The sequence below is a fragment of the Pinus tabuliformis genome, chromosome 4_1, assembly GCF_031772625.1.
Source record: "Pinus tabuliformis cultivar Carrire ecotype Pingquan chromosome 4_1, CPIR1, whole genome shotgun sequence".
NCBI classification, from domain to species: domain Eukaryota; kingdom Viridiplantae; phylum Streptophyta; class Pinopsida; order Pinales; family Pinaceae; genus Pinus; species Pinus tabuliformis.
The window spans coordinates 676,393,373-676,420,074 of NC_142303.1; the positions used below are offsets into that span (position 1 = coordinate 676,393,373).

The following is a 26,702-nucleotide window of genomic DNA, read 5'->3' on the forward strand; positions in this document are numbered from 1 at the left end:
AACAGGATGCCATTCAGTTACCATACCATATCCTCCTTAAAACAGCGCATTCAAAAACTATTCAAACAGCTTCGTGTTCAACGAATGCATGAAAAAGACCCTCGGGATCCTTTCCGCTTCAAGTATAGAGCCACAGCAATATCTTATGCGGGCCTCCGGTGTAAAATGGTATTCGATTCATATAAAATCGAGCGCGCCTTTTACACAAACTGCTACACAAATAATTTGACCATGCAAACTTAAAATACGGTGCCGCACAGACATAGTTGGAAGAAAAACCTCCATTAAAAGCAAATAGTGCACCTTCTTCTGTATGCGACCTATGGATTACACTGTCGAGTACTTGCAACAAAACTTCTTTCGATTAATGACTATCTTGAAAATGCATATTCAAAATTCAGAAATACAGCCTCCGCACTGCAACACAAAAAATATAACATGACAGCAGCATTCTCTTGACGAGCACCAAACAACACGTCCTTTCGTAGAGACGTTGACCTTCAAGTAGAGAGAGCAGCACGGAAAACGTCGTTCAAAGGCGTGGTGGAAACCAGCGAAGCCCATAGCAGTTGCAGTGCCTCATCGGGACCCACACTCGCGTTTCGCTCTGCCGAATATGATAAATCTTTGACGGAGAGGGAGGAGAGCGAGAACAGGCCGCAGAACAATCAATGATTCTTAACCGATGCGCAGAGACCCAATGACACGCAGGACAGAGGCATTATGGCAAACGTTCAGGCAGAGGCGCCAAGGAAACGTTCAGGCAGAGGTATTATGGCCAGAGGAGTTACAAGGAATCTGGGACCTGTGCTCTGATACCATGTCAGGCCAGGGTAACTCCAGAATGGGCAGAGAAAAACTGATTGTTATTTCATTAGAGAACTATTGTTTATATACAAAAAGGAGACGGAACAGTTCATCTTCTTGATGACTGCTCACGTTCCACTTCACCCATCCGTTGAGGATTAGGTGTCAACAAAGACGAGAAGCAGCAGCAAAGGGATCAAAGTCAAGGAGGAAGAGGAGGATGAGCTCTCACATCAGCAGGACAGTAAGGGCAGCAAAAGAGAAAGAAAAAGGACATATCCAAAGTCACATGCTTCAGATGTGGAGAAATGGGTCATTTTGCCACGTAGTGCCCTCGAAACAAGGGAAAAGAAGAGAAGTCTGACTCAAAGGCTGCTCCAGCGCAAGCTGACAAGGACGATGATGATGATTGCGCCATGAGTGTTCATGCACCTCTAGAGAAGAGGTGGGGCGATATTCAACTATCATCGGGAAGACTACAGTATGGGCAAGATCCTTGAGGTGCCCAAACTCTTGGATCACATATGGCTACAGGAGCCCTTAATGACAGTAGCAGAATGACGAGAGTCAGTTGGTACAAGGGATGATGGAGCAATAGTGGCAGAGCTAGAGTGCCAAAGTTTGAAGCAGCGCAGTGGAGTGTTGCAGCAGTGTTGGAGGCACAGAGCAGATATAACAACAACGCAGTAGCATGAGAGGGTCAACACAGATTATCAGCAGAGGTAGCTTCAGCATCATGGGGCACCCAAATTGACCAACATGTCAATTTTTGGGTGACTTTTCAGTTGCTTACTTCTCAGCGACTGAGTTGCAGTGCAGAAGTTAACAGTGGCAGTGTTATGGCCAGCATGATGCAACACATTGTGAGGGAGTTGCAATACAGATGTAGCAGTGACAGTGGTAGTCTCATGGGCAGTAGTACAGATTGCAGCGTCGCAATGGATGAGGGGTAGCAGGCCAAGCATCAGCAACACAGAGGACCGATGTCATGGATCAATGTGATACTTCCACTGGGAAGTATTGCTAGAGCACATTCATCGCTAAGAGGAAGTGTTTATTTTTGTGTAGCATCGGACGTGCTCTAGCTCCGAAATTTTGTGGAGGGGCTAGAACACATGAGATCTCCAAGACCCAGAAATCGTTTGGTGAAATTTCACCCAAATTGTATTTTATTAAAATAATTGATATTTTTAATGGGGTTCGTAAGTCTAAACTTAGGAAAAACAAAATATTAATGGGTATTAATGAAAATATGGGTGAAAAGCTTCTAAGAGACGAGAATCAAATCTAATTTAATCTTAGCCGTTGATTAGAGACTTAATCTCAGCCGTTAATTTCTCAACAAGAAAAGTATAAAAGGAGGTTTGGGGTCAGTTGGAGAAGACACACAAAGAGATTGAGGAAATCGATTTTCTAAGGGGAGAAGTTCTCAAGAGGAAAATTGATTGGGGAGATCTTGCAGCTAAGGGGTAGGGATAGTTCAGGAATACTGACAAAGAGGCGGAGAGAATCTTGTGGAGGCAACACAGTAGCCAGGAGAGCTGACATTGGGCTAGTTTGGGCCCACGCATCCTTGACGCAAAGCCAAAAGGGCCAGCGCAGAGGGAGAAATTTGCCTTCCATGCAAAGAGCTGGAACTATCGGGAACTGCCGGAACTGCCAGGTACTGCCGGAACTTCCAGGAAAGCTAACACGGTGGACAGAAGAGCTAATGCAAAGCCTCAAAGTGCTCCACGCAGCCCCATGCAGTTACCACGAAGGGGCAACATAGTTGTAGCCGGGGCCAACCCGTTTTGTCGTGGGATCAGCCGAATCTATCGGGTGAAGTGAGATAAAACTCAAGTTTTCCGCCATTGTATTTCTCTGTTACTGGTTTGCTAGGAGGGCAACCAACATTTGTATTCAGAACTACTACTTAATAATAGAAAACCCTCAGCGCTGCTGCACCAGTTTTCCCGCATTGGGTTTTTCCAGGGACGTTTAGTCCAAAAATAAGTGTGTCCTTTGTGTGATTGTCTCATTTATTTTTTAGTACTTGATCTGTATATTGGTGTAGGATGCAATGTATTTGCATTAATATTTTCTGAATATTTCTGAAAATAACTAGTGAACTAAAGAACACGAGTAGGTAATGCAAATCACTTTACTGCCGTAGGATTTCTGACTTGTTCAATTTAGAAATTTTCACACTGTATAGAACCCCTCCTAGGCCCCCTGCTAGTTTGAGCAGTGACAGTGCCAAGGAAGATAACCCAACTGCATTCTTGGTAGCTAACATATCAATATTTTATGGTTTCTTCTTGTACATATTTTCAATTCAGGAGCCTACAATGAGCACCAAAATTGCAATCAAGATGAAGCTTGCATTTAGAGCCGTGTTTCCAAATCTTGAGAAGTCACCCAAAATGCTTCAAGTCATTTCTAGCATGTACCACACACATTTTGGCATTTTAGTGAGCTTTAGGACCTAGAAATGTAACAGGGCACATTCCCTACCACATAGTTATTAATCATCAATTTTGCCCTTAATTATGTTGCAACAAACAAAAATAACAAGATGGAACAAACTAAAACAATTACATGGATAACTAATTCAAACGGGCATAAACCAGTGGAATAGTTGCATAACAAAGAAAACATTAAAATGTTAACCAAGAAAAACAACACATACTTCACAAATATTAATAAATAAATATGCCTATCAATGCACAATATTGAAAAAGAAATAGACATTGGAAGAGGTTTAAACTTTAAACTTTTTCCTTATTAATAATCTTTAAGAAAATTTTGTGCCACCTTATTGATGATTGAATCTTCAAGCTTAATTAACACTTTGACCAGCTTTTGAACCTCCAAATCAGCATTAAGACTAGGATCTTTTAAGCTAGCAGCATGGAATCCATTGAGAGCACTTTCATAATTTTCCAAGTAACGATTCACCTACATCAATAACAAAACCTACCATAAATTCTTTAGATCAAATATAATAGTTAATTCTCCCCTAACGATATGTCACTCAAATATATGAATCATATTAAACTTAAAGCAAGTAAAAGTTGATCCTCAATTTATTACTATATGCTCACAAAGTTTGCAAAATGCTAAAATAGCATAAAGAAAGACTTCTATCGCATACGACAAAATATCATTTACAAACACCTACATAAAACCAAAAACAGCTATAGATTGCAATCCACCATACTTTACAAACTATACACAAAGAAGAATACCAATTTTGCATTAATCAAAGGGCTTGCCACTAAGAATTTAACAACTTCATATATGATGTGTACTTAGCCTCAAATATGAGAAATTATTCCTAGCTTCATCCATTGAAAGTAATGATTAAAAAGGAATCAAAGAATTTTTCAAAATTTTACTTTGAATATCCAATTGCAAAAGAAGATACCGAGAAATATAGAAGAGATAATTAAAGAAAAATGCAAAGTGGAAATAGACATCAAACTCTCTTAGAAAATGAAGGTAACCTCCAAGGATGTGGAATTTATTTTGGAAACTTAATTGCTAAGCATTAATCTTCAATCAATATTTCAGGGTCCCAAGCTGGTTGGACTCCTCAAACTCCCCCTTTCTATAAACTTAATTTTGGGGGAGCTTCCTGCAAAAGGTAATCTTGGGAATGCAGAAATTGGAGGTTCGAAATAGCCAAGGAGATCCAATTTTTATTTCTGCAAACAAAATGATGAAAACTTCTTATAACTTTGTCTTGGCAGTTTTGGCAAAGGAAGGACTTAAGATAACCATACATCTGAATTCTGCATATATGACAGTTACACGAAGTATAGACCAATTGGTTTCTGTGGGGTTTAGTTTATATTACCACAATATCTAACAGGCCTAGTACAAAGCCTCACTAGGGAACCTAGGTCTTATGGCAAGTTGCAACAATGAGATCAGCCACCACTGTAACCTCAGTGGCCTTTCTTCTGTTGTTTAGTGGTTGAATGTAATCCCCACATGGAAGGCTTCCCTAGCAAGGTTTAGAGGATAAATGACTGAAGGTTTCCAAGACAAATGATTCTCTAAGGGACTTGTAAATTAGATCACTTAGAAAGATCTTCAATAAATGAAGGCTCAAGGGTGATAAAGGCTTAAAGATAATGGCAAAAGATATCAGCAAAGCCTTGGAGGTCAAGATAAGAGTTACAAATGTTCAAGTAGACTTTCTACCAACCCCAATAAACTAAAGAAAAAGGTGTTACAAGCTAGGCTTTTTATGATATGCAGTTTTACAGCATGCAATAGAATATAACAGCAAAGAAATAGCTTGTCAAGGTCAAGTTCAACCAAGGACTATAGGCTATCAAAGAGGTGAGCAAGGTATACGTCAAGTTTAGGGTTTTAATTGTTGAAGATGCATGTAACAACAATAAATATCAAGACGTCAACCCTAATTTTAGGGGCAAACCATGCAATTAATGCTAGATTTCCCTTTTTAAATTTATTAAATGCATTTCTACCAATGTGACAATAACATATAGATTCAAAATTGTTATAAATTGCAGATTTACACCAAACCCTAACCCTACTTACCAAGAAATAAAGAGGAGAAAAAATTTAAAGGTGATCCCCACAAGTAGACTAGTGCTTCTATTCAACTGGGCAATGGAGTCAATTAGGGTGAGGTCAATGTTGAAAGGACTTGTATAGAGAGGGTGGAATCCTAATTTGTTTATCTTAGAAACCCTCAAGACTTCTTTCATAAGAGATTTAAAGCCAAAGGATGCATGAAAACAAGTTCCTATGATGGACTCCTGAATGACAAATTTTGCATAATCACATGGAAACAAGAGTTCATGAAAGTTATTGCACTTTGTAATATGGCACAAGATAAACCCTAATTTCAAAAGATAGTATGCAAAATGCAGGAAGATGGCATTAAACTTACAAAATTCATGCAAAAATCAGTTCATCAATCCATAAGATAGTCTCTCCATGCAAAAATATCCTCTCTGAGATAGTTCGCACAATCATTTAGCCATTGCATCCATGAGAAAAAGAGAAAGGAGCTAATGTGCACTCACTCAAGAGAAGAGAGATGAGTTTGCATGATGATCATCCAATGCTCTATTTATATGAGGGAAACCAAGTCAATTTTTCATTAATTTACGATGAAAATGCCCTAAAAGTTTGCTTGAAATGTTCAACTAGGTTAATAGGTCACAAGCCAACCTAAAGATAGCTTTACAATTGATAAATCATAAAAGTTTCATAAATCCCCCACATCTGCAGAAGAAAAAGGCTCTCCACATGACATCATCGTCCAAGTGAGCATCTCCATCAAACAAGTGAAAAAGTGGGTCCAAGAGTGCTCCTCAATCTCCAAGACATCGTCATCAAGAAATCCTGTGTTATCCTCTTGGGGCATGTATGGGTGACATCACAGCCCTAGGGCATAGCATTAGCCTCAAAAGGAATGGTGCCAACACTCCCAAATCATCTCAATTGTTCACCATCCTTAGCTATGCTCTAGAACAAGGCAACACCCTTCGCGCTTGGGAGACACCATGGGTCCTTTAGGAACATCATCAATCAAGCTAACATCCTAGCTTCTTGGCTCAATGTTTTAGCATCTAGAGGTGAAAAAGAGGGCCCTACATCCATGTGGGGCTTTTCCAAGCCCAACATTGATCTTTGGAAGGGCAAACCTAACTCTACAAGATCCCAAGTGCCCTCTCGTCTAGGTTGGATGTACTCCTCAATGTGCTAGAAAGGTGACAAGTAATCCCTCAAGGGACATCCAATGCATTTGTTTGCAATCACCTAAAACATACTCTCAAGATCAAGTGAGATCAACATCACTGGGGACAAAAAACATTAAAGTATCATAATGTACCATATTCAATGTTAGGGGCACAAAAATACTTTACACAAATCTTGGGTTGAAATGTCTTCGTAGTTGACGATTTGTAAGCAAGTTACCATACATAAGTTAAAGATGACTATGCAATTAGCCTGTCAAGTGTTTCTATCCCCTAAGGAGAGGGAGTTTTACAAGTAGACCCATCAATCCATAGATGCATGTGATAAATGTGGTCATGAAATTGGAATGAGTTCAAGAAAGATGGCCACAACCATAGCACCAATTGGAGGAGGTCCAACATCTTGAGTATAATGATGATAAGAGGGAACAATCATTGGAGGCATGAATTACCCCTTTCCTTTGCTTGCCTTTTCCACCCCTCTAATGCGCCTTTTAATTCAATGAGTGTGTTTTCTTGTTAAATTTAGATAACATGTTCTTTGCTTAGGTTATATACTTCGTTAGATCATTAGCCCATTTGTCAATTTCAATAATCCATCACATTGATCATGACAATAACAAATGAAAGAACATTAAACATGAACACAGAAGACAAGCCAAGACAAGAGGACGCAGAAATTGGCTCAAGCCGAGGAAAAACCCCAAGATGGGGAAAACCCTTTATCAATTCTTATTATCAAATATCAAAAATTTAGCAGAGAGAGATAGAGTACAATGATTCAAAGTCAATACTGACTTACCAATTTGAGGATCTGACATTACAACCCTTAAACAATTAAATTATTCATTGCAATTGTGGCATGAACTGGATGTATATTGCTAAAGAGGGTTAGACTGATTAGGGTTGCTTATGTATCTCTGTTATTCCTTCTAACTGCACCAAAACACCTTATAACAGGGATTGAGCTAGATATGTGAGAAACTATCCTGAGGGGTGGTCTACACTCATATTAAGCATCTCGACCTCCTTTCTATAGGCTATATAAACTGCGGCCCTACCTGAGATGATGAATCATGAATCAGAGATGCGGCCTCATGAGGAGAGGATTTCTCCTTTAACTCAACCATAGACGAGCCCAAAAATAATTCCACCAACTCAGCCTGCCATGCTACTCCAGAACCTAGACTTGTAAGGATGAATTTGCCCATACTAAATTGTCCAAACCAGCGGTTGGTCATCTTGGAGGGTCTTGGACCTAATGCAGAAGATAACCTAGAAATAAACCCTCCTTCGACCTTCTTCAAAAACTCGGTTGCCTCAGACATATATCAAAGCATTTTGATGTGACAAAAATGAGGGATAAGGCACCTCAATATATACAATTCGGTGGGGGTCAAGGGACGTCACCACGTCCCACTAACATCAAAAGGTGAACCACTCATCCTACTCATATGCCATAGGAGAAGGTGAACCACTTATCCTATGCATATGTCATCAACAATAGGGGAAGGTGAACCACTCACTGTACACATGTGTTATCAATCATAGGGGAAGGTGAACAACTCACCCTACAAACATGTCATCCGACATGGGGGAAGGTGAACCGCTCAACCTACACACATGTCATCCAACATGGGGGGAGGTGAACCGCTCAACCTACACACATGTCATCCAACATGGGGGGAGGTGAACCACTCACCCTGTACACTGCGCACCTATAGGGGAACGTAAATTGTTGATTTGGGGTAGCATCAGATGTGCTCTAGCCACGAAATTTGGTGGAGAGGTTAGGGCACATGAGATCTCCAATACCCAGAAAGGGTTTGGGCAGATTCTAAATAGTTTGGGAGATATTAAAATAATTAATATTTTTAATGGAGTCCCTAAGTCTAAACTTAGGGAAATTAAAATATTAATGTGAATTAATATAAAACTGTGTTAGAATGGTCCAAAAGTCATGGATCAAGCCAGATCTAATCGTAGCGTTGATTAGGGACTTAATCTTGGCCGTTGATTTGTCAACGAGAAAAGTATAAGAGGAGGCTTGAGGGTCACTTGGAGAACACACTGAGGGAGACCAGTCAGTTCAATTTCCAAAGCGGTGTTAGCTGAGAAATTGAACCAGCAGTCTGGTGAGCAGTCAGGAGGCAAGAAGTACAGAGCAGAGAGGAGGGATCAATCACTGGAGATCGGCGTTGAGGCAGGAGAGGCAGACGCAGAGGCAGCAGAAGATTGCACAGTGACCCGTTGGGCCTGCGCAAGTGACACAGAGAGGCCCAGTGCTGACACAGCCAAGTAGGGGCTGACGCAAAGGGTTTTGAGAGCCACGCAGAGGTCAGTCGGGCTGATGCTGGGATTGGTTGAAGTGCTGGAGAATTATTTCTCTTTGTGGGTAAGCCAGTTTGGTACCCTGTTGTACAGAAAAATTGTTCAATAATAAAATCCTCCCTTGTTGCACCAGTTTTCCCCTAGGAAACCGGATTCGTCCTAAACCCCCTACGAATCCCGAATTCGGCAAATCCGACACGATTCGGTCCGGATTCGTGTCCAAATCACAGGACACGTCGTGTTCGAGGGTGTGTCGCGATTTTCAGGGGCGTGTCGCGATTTTAGGACACGTGTCCGGTTTCCAGGACTCGATAAGCTCAGCGCAGGTATGAAAAGGGCGTGTTTGCTCATTAATATTTTCATTTGGTAAGTGATTTGTGCTGTTGCAGCAAGGAGTAGAGCATTTTGGCAGCTTCATAATCAAGTCTAGGCCCTAGTATTGATATGCTATTCATGGTAATGTTATATTCTTAAAGTAAAAGTGACATTCTCCTTAATCTTCATTTTCATCCTTTTACTTAAATTTTTAACATTACCATGAAATGACTCAGGATGTTTGAGAGTGGTTCCGGCCTCATTGGATTTCATATGGAGAAAGTAGAATTTTAGATTTCATTCAAAATCCAGCAGACTTATCAATTTTTCGGGATTTTAGGATTGGGGGATTGCAATGTTTCCATTGAATTTTGTCATGTATTAGGGTATGGAACTCATATTTAATCAAGAGCACCAAACCAAGAGCTTCTGAATATGTCGCTCCCGCTCCCGTTTTCGCTCCCGCTCCCCGCTTTCGCTCCCACTCCCAAGTAACACTGTTCCTGATGATATGGGTCTGGACACCATTGTTGAGTTGGCATTGGCCAACATGGATCTCAATGATCCAGTGCTAGAGCCTGTTAGATTTGATGACTTAGAGGGGTCAGCCTCCATACCAGCAGATGCAAAGGCGACTATGGATACAGGGGAGGAGGAGGATGTAGAGGAGAGCAATGGGGACCATGATGATGGGGACAGTGATGCTGATTCTGATGCTGATTGATGCCTTGAGGCTTGTATACCTGTAGTTGTTTTATATTTTCTATTTCTATTTGCCATTGGCATTGCACCAACACTACCTATGTAACACATTTTGATTTGATGACTTAATGAGAAAACTACAGTTGTCAGTGTGTTTATCTTAATATCTTGTAGTTGTAAGTTGTCTTTCAGTTATGAATTATGAATCATGATTTAAATTTTTAATAGATTTATCATTTATGTGACCAGTACCACTGACATTTATTTGAATTTTGTATGTACTATGCATGCTAATAGCTATAGATGAAGATCTATGTTTGAAATCAATAAATTTGTATCATTAATTAAAATTTGTGTAAGAAATATGATAATATCTAATTTTTAATATATATATATATATATATATATATATATATATATAGATATATTTTAATAAAATAATATATAACGTGTCCTGTTCCGGGGGGTCAGCGTGTCCCGAATCCGACACCACGAATCCCGAATCCTACGTGTCCCGAATCCCCGTGTCAGGTGACTTACGTTTTCCCACATTGGGTTTTTCTAGGGACTGTTGTCCAAAACATCTGTGTCAATGTGTTAATGTTTCTTTCTGTATTACGGTGTGCTATCTGCAGCAGTATTTATTTTAATGTTTATTGAAGTAATTTCATAAATAACTTATTGCGGAATAAGTAGGAAAAACAAATCAATTACTACAGTGATAGAATTTTCACATGGTATCAAAGGAAGTAATTAGAGACAGAAAGAGAAAATCAGTTATGGGTCGAGACCACGATGCAGAGGCATCCACGTTAGGGGACTCACACAGATTTTCAAAAGATTGCATAAGAGAAAGAGATTTCGATTTCTCTATGTTGGCTTGCAAGCTGCAAGAAGAAGTGGAATGTATGACTAGTGCTACATCATCAGAAGTATGGTATATAGACCGTGGAGCTTCATGGCATATGACGGGAATCAGGGAGTGTTTCTCAAAATATCGAGAAGAGAAAATGAACTTTCACATCACCATGGGGAACAAGGCAAAGTCTACTCCAGTAGGGAAGGGTACCATAGTTTTTCAAACAGAGTCGGGTGAACAGTTCCGTGCTACAGATGTACTGCATGTACCAGGATTGGGGATGAACTTACTTTCCGTGTCGCAACTACAAGGCAAGGGCTATGACGTCTACTTCATCAAGGAGAAGGTATACATCAAACACCCGAGCTGGAAAAAGAAAGTGCAGATCGAGATCAAAAGTAATCGGTTGTATGGATTGCAACTAGAATCACCAATGGCACTAATATGCAGTCATGGAGACAAGGACTTGAACAAACTATGGCACAAAAGAATGGGTCACTTGCACCATGGAGCTCTGAGAATTCTCAGGAGCACTGTAACAGGAGTTCTGGATCTAAGTACAGAACGAGATGATGTATACAAGGGATGTGTTCTAGGAAAGTATCCCAAGGCAACATTTCCTAAGAGCAAACACAGGGCCAAGAGTGTACTAGGATTGATACACTCTGATATCTGCGGACCTATGTCTGTCAAGGCTCTCAGTGGTCCCAAGTATTTCCTTACCTTCATTGGTGACCACTCAAGGAAAAGTTGGATTTATGTTCTAAAAACCAAGGATGAGGTTTTCTGTCGATTCAAGGAGTTCAAGGCTCTAGTGGAGAATCTGACTGGGAAGAAAATAAAAGTTTTGCGCTCAGATAATGGTGGAGAATATGTCGATAAGGACTTCACTAATTTTTATGCTAAGGAGGGCATCAGAAGAGAGTGGACAGCTCCATATAATCTGGAGCAGAATGGGGTAGCAGAAAGAAAGAACAGGACTATTGTAGAAGCATCTAGGGCCATGATGTATGATCAGGATATGCCAAAATTCCTGTGGGCAGAATCATGCAACACAGCAATCTATGTTCAACAGGGTAGTAGTGGGAAAGATTACTCCACAAAAAGTCTTCATAGGGAAGACACCTGAAGTTAGCCATTTTAAGATATTTGGGAGTCTAGCATATTGCCACATACCCAAAGAAAAGAGGAAGACGCTGGATCAGACTGCAGAAAAGGGATATCTGGTAGGATATAGCGAGAACGCTAAGGCATACAGAATCTATCTTCCAGGAAGCAAGAAAGTAGAAGTACGACGAGATGTAAAGTTCATGGAGGACAGGGCTTTTAGAAGATCTCGCAAGATGCCTTCCGAGGAGCAGTCAAAAGAGGAGTCGTTGGTTAAGCCTCTTCAACCAACAGAAGTAAAGAATTCTTCCTCAAGACAGGAAGATTCTCAAGATGAGGAGGAGGAGCGAACAGAAGCACCTGCTGGTAGAGGAAGAACTAGTAGGGAACTTCATCAGATTCTGCGAGATGCAGAGGACTTCATCGGTGCGCCAAGAAACAATAAGAGGGAGCGAAAACAGCCAGATAGATATCAAGCATTAGTAGCTCAGGATGGAGAGCCTGCCAGTTTCAAGGAGGCAACTCAACATTAGTTTTGGTTAAATGTGATGGTAGAGGAATACAACTCCATAATGGTAAATGATGTTTGGGAGGTGGTGCCAAGACCTCAAGATAGATCAGTGGTAGGTTCAAGATGGATCTACAAGATCAAATACACTACAAACGGCAGTGTTGAGAAATACAAGGTCAGGTTTGTGGCTAAGGGGTATGCTCAAAAGGAAGGGATTGACTATGAGGAGACCTTCGCCTTGATAGCCAAGTATACATCTATTAGGACCGTGATATCTCTTATAGCCCAGATGGGATGGGAGATCCATCAGATGGATTTCAAAATAACATTTCTGAACAGGGTAATAGAAGAGAAAGTATACATTGAACAACTAGAGGGCTTTGAAACTCATGAGAAGAAGTCTCATGTATGCAGATTGAATAAAGCCTTGTATGGGATGAAACAGACACCGAGGGCATGGTATGGTCGAATAGATGGCTACTTGCAGGAGATGGGGTTTGTCAAGAGTGACGCGGATCCGAATCTCTACTATCTGGTTGCAGAGAATGAGCCATTAATCTTAGTATTGTATGTGGATGATTTCTTTCTAATAGGATCATCCAGACTCATTAGGGACTGCAAGAAGTTTATAGCCACAAAATTCGATATGAAGGATTTGCGACGAATGCACTACTTCCAAGGGTTGGAAATTTGGCAGCAAAAGGGAGAAATCTTCCTTGGGCAAGGGAGGTATGCTACAGAAATCCTAAAAAGATTCGGGATGGAGGACTGTAGACCTATGGCTACGCCAATGATCACCAACTGGAAGAAGATTGATGCATCAGAAGACAACAATGTCGATCCCACCCTATACAGGCAGCTCATAGGGTCCCTGATGTATTTGGTCAATACCAAGCCAGAGATTTGCTACTCTGTCAACATCCTCGGTCAGTTCATGGTGGAACCGAAGAGGGCGCACTGGGCAACAGCCAAACATTTTCTCAAGTATTTACAAGGAACAGCCGATTATGGACTCTTGTACACCAGGAGTAAGGATATCAGATTGAGTGGATTTACTGATGCAGATTGGGCAGGAAGTTCAATGGATCGGAAAAGTACCTCTGGGTACTGTTTCAACATTGGATCAGGAATGACCTCCTGCTGCAGTAGGAAACAGAAATTCATGGCTCTGAGCTCATCTGAGGCAGAATATATGGTGGCAAGCACAGCTTTATGTGAGGCCATATGGCTTAGAAAACTAATTGTGAACCTAATCAGAAGGAATATGGAGGCGACCACGATAATGTGTAATAATCAAAGCTACATCAAGCTCTATGAGAATCCAGTGTTTCATGATAGGTCGAAGCATATTGATATCCGGTGTCACTTTGTTAGGGATTGTGTCCAACGAGGAGCTGTACAATTGACCTACACTCCTACAGGAGAACAGGTGGCAGACATCCTCCCCAAGGCCCTTGGAAGGACAAAATTTGAATACTTCAGGGAAAAGATGGGGATGATAAAGAACACATTTTAGTAGCAGAAATGGGAGTGATAACTGTAAGAATGCAGAGGGAGTTGCAGTGCGAATGTAGTTTGGGAGAAAGGACCAGCAGTAGCACGAATGGAGAGGGAGTTTTCGTACAGATGTAGCAGTGGCAGTAGCAGAGCCAAGGGCCGCAGTACAGCATGCAACAGTGTAGGGGATGTTGGGCAGGGAGGCTTAGCATCAACACAGGGACCCATGCTAGATGATCAGGGTGATACTCAGTAAGGAGTATTGCTAGAGCATAGTCCTCGCTAAGAGGGAGTGTTGATTTGGGGTAGCATCGGATGTGCTCTAGCCACGAAATTTGGTGGAGAGGTTAGGGCACATGAAATCTCCAATACCCAGAAGGGTTTGGGCAAATTCTAAACAGTTTGGGAGATATTAAAATAATTAATATTTTTAACGGAGTCCCTAAGTCTAAACTTAGTGAAATTAAAATATTAATGTGAATTAATATAAAACTGTGTTAGAATGGTCCAAAAGTCATGGATCAAGCCAGATCTAATCTGAGCCGTTGATTAGGGACTTAATCTCAGCCGTTGATTTTTCAACGAGAAAAGTATAAGAGGAGGCTTGAGGGTCACTTGGAGAACATACTGAAGGAGACCAGTCAGTTCAATTTCTGGAGCGGGTTTAGCTAAGAAATTGAACCAGTGGTCCGGTGAACAGTCAGGAGGCAACAAGTACAGAGAAGAGAGGCGGGATCAATCACTGGAAATTAGCGCTGAGGCAGGAGAGGCAGACGCAAAGGAAGTAGAAGACTGCGTAGTCACTTGTTGGGCCTAAGTGAGTGACGCTGTGAGGCCCAAGGCTGACGCAGTCAAGTAGGGGCTGATGCAGAGGGTTTTGAGAGCCACGCAGAGGTCAGCCGAGCTGACGCTGGGATTGGGAGAAGTGCTGGAGAATTATTTTTCTCCGTGGGTAACCCAGTTTGGCACCCTGTTGTACAAAAAAATTGTTGAATAATAAAATCCTCCCTTGCTGCACCAGTTTTCCCACATTGGGTTTTTCCGGGGACTGTTGTCCAAAACGTTTGTGTCAATGTGTTAATGTTTCTTTCTGTATTATGGTGTGATATCTACAGCAGTATTTATTTTAATGTTTATTGAAGTAATTTCATAAATAGCTTATTGTGGAATAAGTAGGAAAAATAAATCAGTTGTTGCAGTGATAGAATTTTCACATAAACCACTCACCCTATGGTTGCTCATAGCTTAATAAGTACCCCAATCCTCCAGGAACTCCCAAAGCTAAATGTTTCGTCTTAATCAAAGATCCCTTCATATAGGGGATAGAATCGGGCTGCTTTCTGAAAATCAAGACTGGATCTAGGTGATGATATTGTTGACCGAATCATCAATAGCTCCATCTAGCAGCATATATATTCATACACGACCTTTTAATAAACATATTGATTAGCGATCTTAACAGCGCTTAGTAATCCTCTGCTTCAAAAAGAAGAAACTATTTAACTGATCTTAGTCCCTCTCGCTCAGGGATATCACAAGCCTAAGCTTGTCTTTAGTGCAAAGTGTCCATCTAGCCGCTTTCTCATCATGAGATCCATCTACTTTGTAGATCTAAAGGTGAACCTTAATAGATACAGCACTTAGATGTGCTTTTACCATCTACCATATTGTCTGCTTCTTTCCAAGAGGCCATGAAAGGATGTCAGAAATCTGCTCATTTCATCAATAGTGATAAAGTTTGGAGGCTCTCCAATGTATTATATCCAAATGGCTCATGGATAAGTTTTCTGTCTTCATAAGTTAAACTTGTTGCCAAAAACATTCAGCCTCAATGGTGACTCCAGTGTAACCGAATCAAGAAATATCAAACTGTCAATTGAGTTAGCATCAGAATATTCACAGTCTTAGATTCCAGCAAATAATAAAATCACAAAAATATTTCAGTGAGCAGTTATCCAATATATGAGGCTCATCCATAGATCAATTCATAGCGAGGCATATGACTGATAAGATGTAAGAACAACAGTGATCCCACTAGGTATACATATGTAGACCAGCCGCTCCTCCATCTCATCGGACCTTTAAGTGTAGAAAACAAGGCTAGGTATTTCTATCTTGACTTTAAAAGTCAACTCCCTAAGAGGGTCATAAATTAGACATAATTCCCTCTAAATATAGAGGCAGTGAATTTGTCAAACATAATCATTGAGCCACCTATAACTTGTCCTTTTCTACTATAGACCCTTAGGTCCATGATCCACGGTCATCAAGGCATCATCAAAGTCACCATAATCAGTGAACATGACTTGCCTTTATTAGGCAAGAAGAGTCATCAAGTTATTCTGTCAAAGATTCTATAGCTCCCTCTGAAGTCTTACTTTAGTTGGTCCTTCATCAGTCTTCCTCATCTTGTTGCAGCTATATCAGCAAACTTTCCCTATCAGACTATGTCACATGTTCTAACCATTCAACAGTAATTCAAAGATAATAAATGGATTTAGCAAAATCATACATGTACTTCCAACTATGTGAAGACACCAAGAGATTTGCTGTGAATCTTACCTTCGAGAGTGTGAAAATTCAGAATCCCGAATCACTACTGCAACAATTGATTAATTTTCTCCAATTTGTTAATTACTGAAGCAAATTATTTATTGTTTCCTACAGTCAAAATATTGTAACAAATACACTGCAGTCTACACCATTTAAATTATAAGTAGAAACAAGAAACTAAACAGGAAAGAGATACAAAACACACACATCCCTAGAAAAACCCAAATGCGGGAAAACTGGTGCAGCAGCTCTTAAGGGTTTTATTATTATGCAATAGTAATTTCTGAATACAATCTCTAATGTCGTCCCAGCAAACCAGTTACAGAGAATATCACTGGCAGAGAGATTTGTGAGATTACCTCACACTATCACTGGAAGTCCTGACTGATCCATCCCTTAAATGAACAACCCCTTGCTGACTCTGTGTTGCTTCTTCGCAGTGTCTACGTCAACCCAACATCACACTGTCTAGGACCTACATCACTCTTCCCCGCTGATCGATTTGCCTCTGAAATTTTGACTTTGGCTTTCCCAGTCTCACACCACGGCTTCCAGCGACAAAAATCGAACCCTCTAGCAAATTTTGGACTTCCTCAAGGCTTTTACGCTACCTCTGCATGGCTCTACGCCAGCCTCTTTGGCTATACGTTGCCTCTCCTGGATCTCTCTCTCTCTTCTTTGCTGAGTATTCTTCGGCTGAAAAGGTTTCCCTTTGAATACTATCCCTGCCCCTCTCTGCAAAAAATCAATATTGAAAATCTCTCCAACGACTACTCTGCTTCAGAAAATCGAACTTCTGATCTCCTTTTTTTGTGTTCTCCAAGTGCCTATCGATGTCCTTATAATCCTCCAATTGAGAACCAACGGCCCAGATTAGATTCTAATCAATGGCTCAAATCATTTGGACTCGATCTCCGTCCTCTTCTAGAAGTTTCACCCACAATTAGATTAATACCCTTTTTTTATTTTAATTTCCTAGGCTTAGACTTAGGGTCCCATTAAAAATAATTAATTATTTTAATTTCTGAAGTTTAGACTTAAGGTCCCATCAAAAATAATTAATTATTTTAATAAAACTGTGTTTGGGTGGAATTTTCCAAAAACAATTTCTAGGTATTGAAGAATGCATGTGTCTAATCCTCCCTGCAAATTTTGAGACTTAGAGCACATTTGATGCTACCAAAAATCAACACTCCCTCTTAGCAAGGAATGTGCTCTAGCAATGCATTCAGCCGAAGCATCACTCTTTCTTGTAACATATCCTTCTGCGCCACTGATGTCTGACATCCTATCTATCAACTACTGTGAAAATGTTGCATATGTATTGTTGTTGACCCTATCACTGCCAACACTGCATCCGTACTGCAACTCCCTCTCAATTCCGCATCCATGCTACTGCTAGCACTACCACTTCCAATTGCATCTGCAATGAAACTTTCTCCAATTGTTGTTGCTACTGCATCAGCAACAAAAAAGCATCCTAAATTACTAAATTGGTGTTCAATATGATGCATCTTGTTGCTAGAGTCCTACTGCTGCTAGTCTCTACGTTGACCCTCTTAAGCCTCTACACTGTTGCTGACCTCTGCTCTGTGCCAACTACGCTGCTCCAACTCTGCTATGCACTGCTCAATCTCTGGCGATCCTAGCCTTTGCAATTGTCACTCTAGCACTCCTTTGCACCAACTGACACTGGTCCATCCTACTACCACTGATTTGGGCTCCCGTAGCAAGGAATTGATCTAAGAGGTGGTATCCTCAAGGGTCTTGCCCATTTGTAGCTCTTTCGAATTACAGTGCTAAAATAGCTCACCTCCCTCCTGGAGGTATCTCAATTGTCATGGCAAACTCCTCCTCGATCTTCACCGCTACAACAACTTAAGATTAAGACAGACTTGATCCTCGTCTCTTAGAAGCTTCTCACTCATATCTTTATTAATACCCACTAATATTTTTATTTTCCTAAGTTTAGACTTAGGAACACATTAAAAATATTAATTATTTTAATAACTCCTCATCCGGATGGAATTTCTCCAAACGATTTCTAGGTCTTGGAGATCTCATGTGTTCTAGTCCCTCCACAATATTTCAGAGCTAGAGCACATCCGATGCTACCCAAATTCAACACTCCCTCTTAGCGAGGAATGTGCTCTAGCAATACTTCCTAATAGAAGCATCACACTAATCCATGGCATTGGTCCTCTGCATTGTTGATGCTCAGCGAACTGCCCCTCATCCACTGCATTGTTGCAACCTGTACTGTTGCCCATGACATTGCAATTGTCACTGCTACATCTGTACTGCAGCTCCCTCTGAATATGCTACATCATGTTGCCCATAGCACTGCCACTACTAACTGTTGCACTGCAACTCCTTATACTATCTGCTTGTGCTATTGGAATGGATTCTTAACCATCCCCATCTTCTCCCTGAAGTAAACAAACTTTGTTCTTCCTAGAGCCTTGGTGAGAATGTCTGCCACCTGTTCTCCTGTTGGGGTGTACCTCAATTATACTGCCCCTTGTTGGACATAGTCTCTGATAAATAAAGTGACACCTGATATCAATGTGCTTCGGTCGATCATGAAAGACTAGATTCTCAGAGAGCTTGATGCAACTTTGATTATCACACAAAATATTGGTCGCTTCCATCTTTCTCCTAAATAGATTCACAAGCAATTTCCTAAGCCATATGGCTTCGCACGAAGTTGTGCTATCTGCCATATATTCAACTTCAGTTAAGCTCAAGCCACGGATTTTTGTTTCCAACTACACCAGGAGGTCATTCCTGATCCAATGTTGAAACAATACCCAGTGGTACTTTTCCGATCTACTGAACTTCCAGCCCAATCTATGTTAATGAACCCACTCAACCTGATGTCATTGCCTTGGGTGTACATTAGTCCATGCTCGACTGTTCCTCGTATATATCTAAGAACATGCTTGGTTGTTGCCCAGTGCACCCTCTTTGGTTCCACCATGAACTGACTGAGGGTGTTGACAACGTAACAAATGTCCAACCTAGTATTGACCAGATACATCAGGGACCCTATGAGCTGCCTGTACAAGGTGGGATCAACTTCTTTATCTTCGGATGCATCAATCTTCTTCCAGTTGGTGATCATTGGAGTAGCCATAGGTCTACAGTCCTACATTCTGAACCTTTTCAAAATCTTTGTAGCGTATCTCCCTTGCCCAAGGAAAAATTCACCCTTCTGCTACCCAACTTCCAACCCCATGAAATAATGCATCCGTCCCAAATCCTTCATGTGAAACTTTGTGGCCAGGTTTTTATGCAATCTTTGATGAGCCTGGATGAGCCTGCCAGAAAGAGATCAGCCACATATAAAACCAGGATTAGAGGCTCATTCTCTACAACCAGATATTAGAGGTTAGGATCTGCATCACTCTTGACGAATCCCATCTTCTGCAAGTAGCCATCAATTCGATCGTCCCATGCTCTAGGTGCATGTTTAAGCACATAAAGAGCTTTCTTCAAGCTGCATACATGAGATTTCTTCTCATGTGTCTCAAAACCCTCTGGTTGTTAAATGTATACTTTTTCTTCTATCACCCCGTTCAAGAACGTCATCTTGACATACATCTGGTGAATCTCCCACCCCATTTGTGTTACAAAGGATATCATAGATCTGATAGAAGTATACCTGGCTACTGGGCCGAAGGTTTCTTTGTAGTATATCCCTTCCTTCTGAGCAAACCCCTTAGCCACAAACCTGGCTTTGTATTTTTCCACACTACCATCTGCAGCGTATTTGACTTTGTAGAGCCATCTCGTCCCTACAATGGCCTAGTCCTGAGGCCTAGGTACCACTTCCCAGACATCATTGACCATTATGGAACTGTATTTCTCCACCATAGCATCTACCCATACTTGATGTTGAACGACCTCCTAACAACTGGAAGGTTCTCCAACCTGAGCCACTAAGGCTTGGTATCTATTTAGCTGTCTACACTCCCTTTTCTTGTTCCTGTGTGCCCCGACGAAATCCTCTACATCTCCTAGTATCTATCGAAGTTTCGGCTTGTTCTACCACTGGTAGTGGGTACATCTATCTGATCCTCCTATTCCTGAGGCTCCACCTCTGGAATTTTGCCTTTAGGAGAAATACTAGTGCTAGTTTCTATTGGTCGAAGTGGCTGGACAAACGGATCATCCTTTGACTGCTCTCCGAAAGGTATTTCTCGTGATTTCCTGAAAGCTTTGTCCTCCATGAACTATACATCTCATCAAATTACGATGTTCCTATTCCCCGGAAGATAGACTCTATATGCCTTAGCATTCTCGCTATATCCCACAAGATATCCTTTCTCCGCAGTCTAATCTAAATTCTTCCTCTTTTCTTCGGGTACATAGCAATATGCCAAACTCCCAAATCTTCTTAAATGACTTACCTCAGGTTTATTACCAATGAAGACACTCTCTGGAGTAATCTTACCTAATGCCCTGTGAGAAGTCATGTTCTAGACATACACTGTTGTGTTGCATGCTTCTGCCCATAGAAACTTGGGCATATCCTGATCATACAACATGACCCTGTTTGCTTCAACAATAGTCCAATTCTTCCTTTTTGCTAATCCATTCTACTCCAGATTATAGGGCGTTGTCCGCTCCCTTTTGATGCTTTCCCTTGCACAAAAATCAGTGAAGTCCTTGTCGATGCATTCTCCACCATTGTCTGAGCGCAATATCTATTGATTTGTGGTCGCATCGGATGTGCTCTAGCCATGAAAATTGGTGGAAAGGCTAAGGCACATGAGATCTCCAAGACCCAGAAATGGTTTGGACAACTTGTACTCGGTTTGGGAGATATTAAAATAATTAATATTTTTAATGGAGTTCCAAAGTCTAAAGTTAGGGAAAATAAAATATTAATGGGTAATAATATAACACTGGGTTAGAAGGTTACAAAATTCATGATCAAGCCAAATCTAATCTTAGTCATTGATTAGAGATTTAATCTCGGTCGTTGAAGGACCAACGAGAAAAGTACAAGAGGAGGCTTGATGGTCAGTTAGAGAACACACCAAAGTGATCAGTCATTCATTTTGCTAGAGCGGGGATGCTAAGCAAAAGTGAATCAGTGATCAGCAGCGAGGGGCAGTGAGTACTAGAGAGAGAGGCAGAGACAATACTGAGAGACCAGCGCAGAAGCAAGGAGAGCGAGAGCAACAGTCATTTCAGGCCACGCAGAGACAGCGCAGAGGCCAGAGGGACTGCGACATCCACACAGAGGCTGCTGGAGTGACGCAGAGGGTCCAAGAGGATGCACAGTGCCTCAGAGGGCTGTTGCAGAGGGTCTTAGGCCTAACACAGGTTAGCAGGAGGCTGAGGCAGGTCAGCAAGAGGCTGATGCAGAGGCCAGAAGAGCCAGCATTGAGCTTCAGAGTCGCCGGAAAGGGTTTTGTGGGACAGGTTTTCTGAATATAGAGGTATTGTTGTCGTGTATTTTTCTCTATCGGGTGAGTTGGTCAGGCACCTAGTTGTACTCAAGGAAATACTGCATAATAATAAACCCTCAGAATAGCTGCACCGGTTTTCCCGCATTGAGTTTTTCCAGGAACATTTGTCCAAAAATAATGGTGTCACTTGTGTGTTTGTTTTCTTTCAGCTGATGATCTGTAGATGTTGCGACTGTTCAGAATTTACAAGTAGAAGAAATAAACTAGCAGAATACAAATTAATTTTCTAACAGATAGACTTAGAAAATTCAACATGGTATCGAAGCGTGGTTGCAGATCACAGAAAGCTGAAGGCATCAGCTGAGCAGAAAATTTGATGCAGATTCAATTGTCCCGAGTGACAGCGTTGATCCTTGCAGAAAGCGACAAAGGAAGGATTGATGCAGAGGGACTATATCATCAGTCCGGGCCTGAGAGAGGCCAGCGCAGAGGCTGAGGAGGGCAGAAACAGGCTCACGCAGAGCCACGCAGAGGCCAGGAGGGTTGACGCAGTTGGCTGAGGGAGTTGTTTTGCCGGTGCCGGGATTGCGCAGAGCCAAGAGGCTCAATCCTTCAGTTGTTGGGGCGAAGGAAGCTTTGGGCAGTTTGCGGGAGCGAAGCTAGTGAGGTACTGTGGTAAGAATAGTACCTACCTGGGCAAAACCAAGGTAGAGGGAGTTGTTGCCGAGGCAGATTTCTAGCCAAGGAATCCGGATCAGTGTTGCGGTTGCACAGAGGATCGAAGAGCGGCAACTTGACGATTGGCAGAAGGATTTCCAGGAGGGAAATCGGGACTCAGAGGGAGTCCAGAAGTGAACTTCCAGACGGGAAGTAGAGAGACTCGGAGGAGTCGAACCGAGAACTTCCAGATGGGAAGTAGAGAGACTCAACAGGAGTCGAACCAAGAACTTCCAAGCGGGAAGTAGAGAGACTCGGAGGAGTCGACAGAGAAGGGCACAAAGATGGTCGTGAATGGGCTAAGAGATCAGGATAGGCTGGACAGAGCGTCCAACTTTATGGTCTGGAAGGCCAGGGTCTTGTCCATTCTACATAGACATCGTATCAACGGCTTCGCCATGAGAGTAATGGCTATCCCAGTTGACCCGGTAGCTAATGAAAGGTACGAGGAGGCAATGGCTAAGGAAAAGTGCATCATCCTTGATGGGGTCAAGGATCATGTGGTCCAACATATTGCCGAGAAGGAAACGGCAAAGGAGATGTGGGACACTTTGAAGACATTGTACTAGAATACTTCCATGGAAAGGAAGATGCTCCTAGAGAATCAACTAAGGTCATACCAGATGCAAAAAGGAGAGCAGATAGATGTCTTCCTCGGTCGGTTGAAGGAGATCCATGAACAATTGACTTCCATAGGGGCCGCGCCGAATCAGGAGTTGATGGTGAGGACCGCACTTAACGCAATCTCTGAGGAATGGGAGACATTTGTCTAGAGTATACTAGGCAGGGCAAGTCTTCCAGATTGGGAAGAATTATGGGCGGCTCTTCGTCAAGAAGAGATCAGACGGCTGACCAAGACAGGAAGTAGCAACAAAGGAGTCAAGATCAAGAAGGAAGAGGAAGAGGATGCAGCTCTAGCATTTGCAGGAAAGCAGGAGAAGAGGAAGAAGAAGGACCTCTCCAAAGTCAAGTGCTTCCATTGTGGGGAACTGGGTCACTATGTGAACCAGTGTCTGAGGAAGAAGAGTAAGAGAGAGGCTTCTGACTCAAAGGCAGCACCAGCGAAGGTGGAGAAAGAAGTCGAGGAGGATGACGATTGTGCCATGAGTGCTCATGTGCCACTAGAGAAGAAGTGGGGAGACATCCAGCTGTATTCAGGAGGACTACAGGCGATGAGGGTAAGGATCCTTGAGGTACCCAACCTCTTGGATTATACCTTGCTACGGGAGCCTAGAAGAGGAGTAGCAGGACTGGCTGATGTAGGTAGAGACGGATGCGGATGAAGCGGCAGAAAGTGCTACAGTGCAGGAGTCCCTGGGTAGCGCGAGTCTAGCAGGCTGCAACAATGCGAGAGGCACAGGAGTGTTGCACTAGTGCAGGATGGCACAGAGAGGTGTGCAATGGTGCGAGATGCAGGGAGTTGTTGCAGCAGCACAAAGGTCAGTAAAGGGAGCACTTGTGAGTGGCAGAGAGAGCTTCAACATCGAGAGTGTTTCTACCCTGACAGGGATGTCAGAAGTTGGGTGGATTAGTTACTTACTTCTCTGTGACTGAGTTGCAGTGCAGTAGTAGTTAGCAGTAGCACGATGCAGCATGATGAGAGGGGGTTGCAGTGCTAGGAGGATGGACCAGCAGTAGCACAGATGCAGAGGGAGGTGTCATACGAATACAGCAGTGGCACTGGCAGGGCCATGGGGAGCAATACAGAATGCAGCAGTGCTGAGGATGTTGGGCGAGGAGGCCTAGCATCAGCACAAGTACCGGTGCCAGATAATCAGAATGATGCTCAGTGAGGAGTATTACTAGAGCATAGTCCTCACTAAGAGGGAGTGTGGATTTGTGGTAGCATCGGATGTGCTCTAGCAAAATTGGTGGAGAGGCTAAAGCACATGAGATCTCCAAGACCCATAAATGGTTTGGATAGATTGTACCTGGTTTGGGAGATATTAAAATAATTAATATTTTTAACGGAGTTTTTAAGTCTAAACTTAGGAAAAATAAAATATTAATGGGTATTAATATAAAACTAGGTTAGAAAGTTCCAAAAGTCATGGATCAAGCCAAATCTAATCTTAGTCGTTGATTATATATTTAATCTCAATCGTTGAAGGACCAACGAGAAAAGTATAAGATGAGGCTTTAGGTTCAGTTGGAGAACACACCAGAGAGATTAGTCATTCATTTTGCTAGAACAGGGTTGCTAAGCAAAAGTGAATCAATGATCAGCAGCGAGGGGCAGTGAGCACTAGACAGAGAAGTAGAGACAATACTGAGAGACCAACGCAAACGCAGGGAGAGCGGGAGCAGCAGTCAGTTCAGGACATGTAGAGCCCATCAGAGACAGCACAGAGGCCAGAGGGACTGTGTCATCCATGCAAAGGTTGTTGGAGTGACGCAAAGGGTCCCAGAGGCTGCGCAATGCCTTAGAGGGCTGATGCAGAGGGTCCTGGGGCTAACACAGGTCAGCAGGAGGCTGACCCAAAGGCCAGAAGAGCCAACGCTGAGCTTCAAAGTCGCCGGAGAGGGTTTAGTGTGACAGGTTTTCTGAATACCTTTTTCCGAATATAGAGGTATTGCTGACGTGTATTTTACTCTGTCAGGTGAGTCGGTTAGGCACCCAATTGTACTCAAGGAAATACTGCATAATAATAAACCCTCAAAATAGCTGCAACAGTTTTCCCGCATTGGGTTTTTCCTGGGACATTTGTCCAAAAATAACGGTGTCACCTGTGTGTTTGTTTTCTTTCCGTTGATGATCTGTAGATGCTGTGACTGGATTGTGTTTATTTCGATATTTAAATGTTTTAAATGACTTGTTTAGAATTTATATGTAGAAGAAATAAACCAACAGAGTACAGATTAATTTTCTAACAGATAGACTTAGAAAATTCAACAATATCTTTATCTTGTTTCCTGACGGATTCTCAACTAGAGCTTTGAACTCTTTGAATCGACCAAAAACCTCATCCTTGGTTTTTAGAAAGTAGATCCAAGTCTTTCTGGAATGGTCATCAATAAAGGTGACAAAGTATTCGGCACCACTAAGAGGTTTTGTGGACATGGGTCCGCAGATATCTGAGTGTATCAATCCCAATACACTCTTAGCCCTATTGTTGCTTCTGGAAAATGATGCCTTGATGTACCTGCCTAGTGCGCATCCTTTGCATACATCATCTCATTCGGTACCTAATTTTGGAACTCCTGATACTATTCTCTCAAGAATTCTTAGAGCCCTATGGTGTAAGTGTCCCATCCTCTTGTGCCATAGTTCATTCAAATCTTTTTTCCCATTGTTGCCTATCAAAGCCCCTGGAGATTCTAGCTGTAATCTATGTCACAGGGTTCGGCGAACCTGAAGGTTCAGGTTCGAAATTCGGCGAACCTGAAAAAAAATTTGAAATTCGTTCAGGTTCGCCGAACCTGAAATTCGAACCTCAAGTCGAACCTGAACGAACTCGAACTTGAACGAACCTCAACGAACCTCAACGAACCTGAAGGCGAATTTTAAAGAATTTTTTAAGGTTCGATTTTTTTTAATGATGCACTGAGAACTTCATTATGACAGCCATGATAGCTGTTTTATCCTACCTTCATCATTGTACTCTAGACCATCATGTTGACTGTGATCATGCGAGAGTGTATTCCATGACTGCAGGATCATTGTGATTTTTGTTACACCGAGATAGTGAGATCATGTAAAGATAGTGAGGGATCCGAAGATCTTTCCATTACATATATATATATACATTGACTGTTAAGAAATAGATCCACCGAGATGAGATACTATTCCTCACTACACTGAGGTCCTTACTGTCTCATTTATTCCGAGACTGTAATGGTTACTGTGGCTCTTTGTTATGCAGGGATTGTACCGTGTGTCCTCAGTGGCTAATACACTAATGATTATTCTACTATGGAAGACATTTCTAACTTAATAATACTTTCTAAATTCCTTTGAGGAAAATTCCTCCATTCAGTGAATACTCTAAGCTCCTCTAACGATGGAACATTATTGTCGATGTACATTAACATTTTGTTCAGTGCAGATAAATAGGAAAATACATCTCTAGCTAACCCACGCAATATTCCTGTTGCAACATTGTTTAGCATTTATGGAGGATAGCAAGATCAAAGCATTTTCTTCACGAGTCTTTCTATGT

General features: G+C 41.9%; 1 protein-coding gene across 4 annotated transcripts in view; it reads right to left on the reverse strand.

Annotated features, from left to right (window-relative positions):
* LOC149177914 (uncharacterized) overlaps positions 1-26,702 on the reverse strand; it is a 338,468-nt gene that overhangs the window by 122,410 nt on the left and 189,356 nt on the right. For 3 of the 4 annotated variants that reach the window (XR_016258149.1, XM_089420233.1, XM_089420235.1), the window contains exon 8: positions 3,604-3,747. The exons of the other annotated variant lie outside the window; for it this stretch is intronic. Coding sequence is in view for 2 of the 3 variants with exons in the window: in XM_089420233.1 (XP_089276359.1) it covers positions 3,604-3,747 (144 nt within the window). In the remaining variant the exon portion in view is untranslated. The remainder of the gene's footprint in view (positions 1-3,603; positions 3,748-26,702) is intronic. 4 annotated transcript variants of the gene reach the window in all.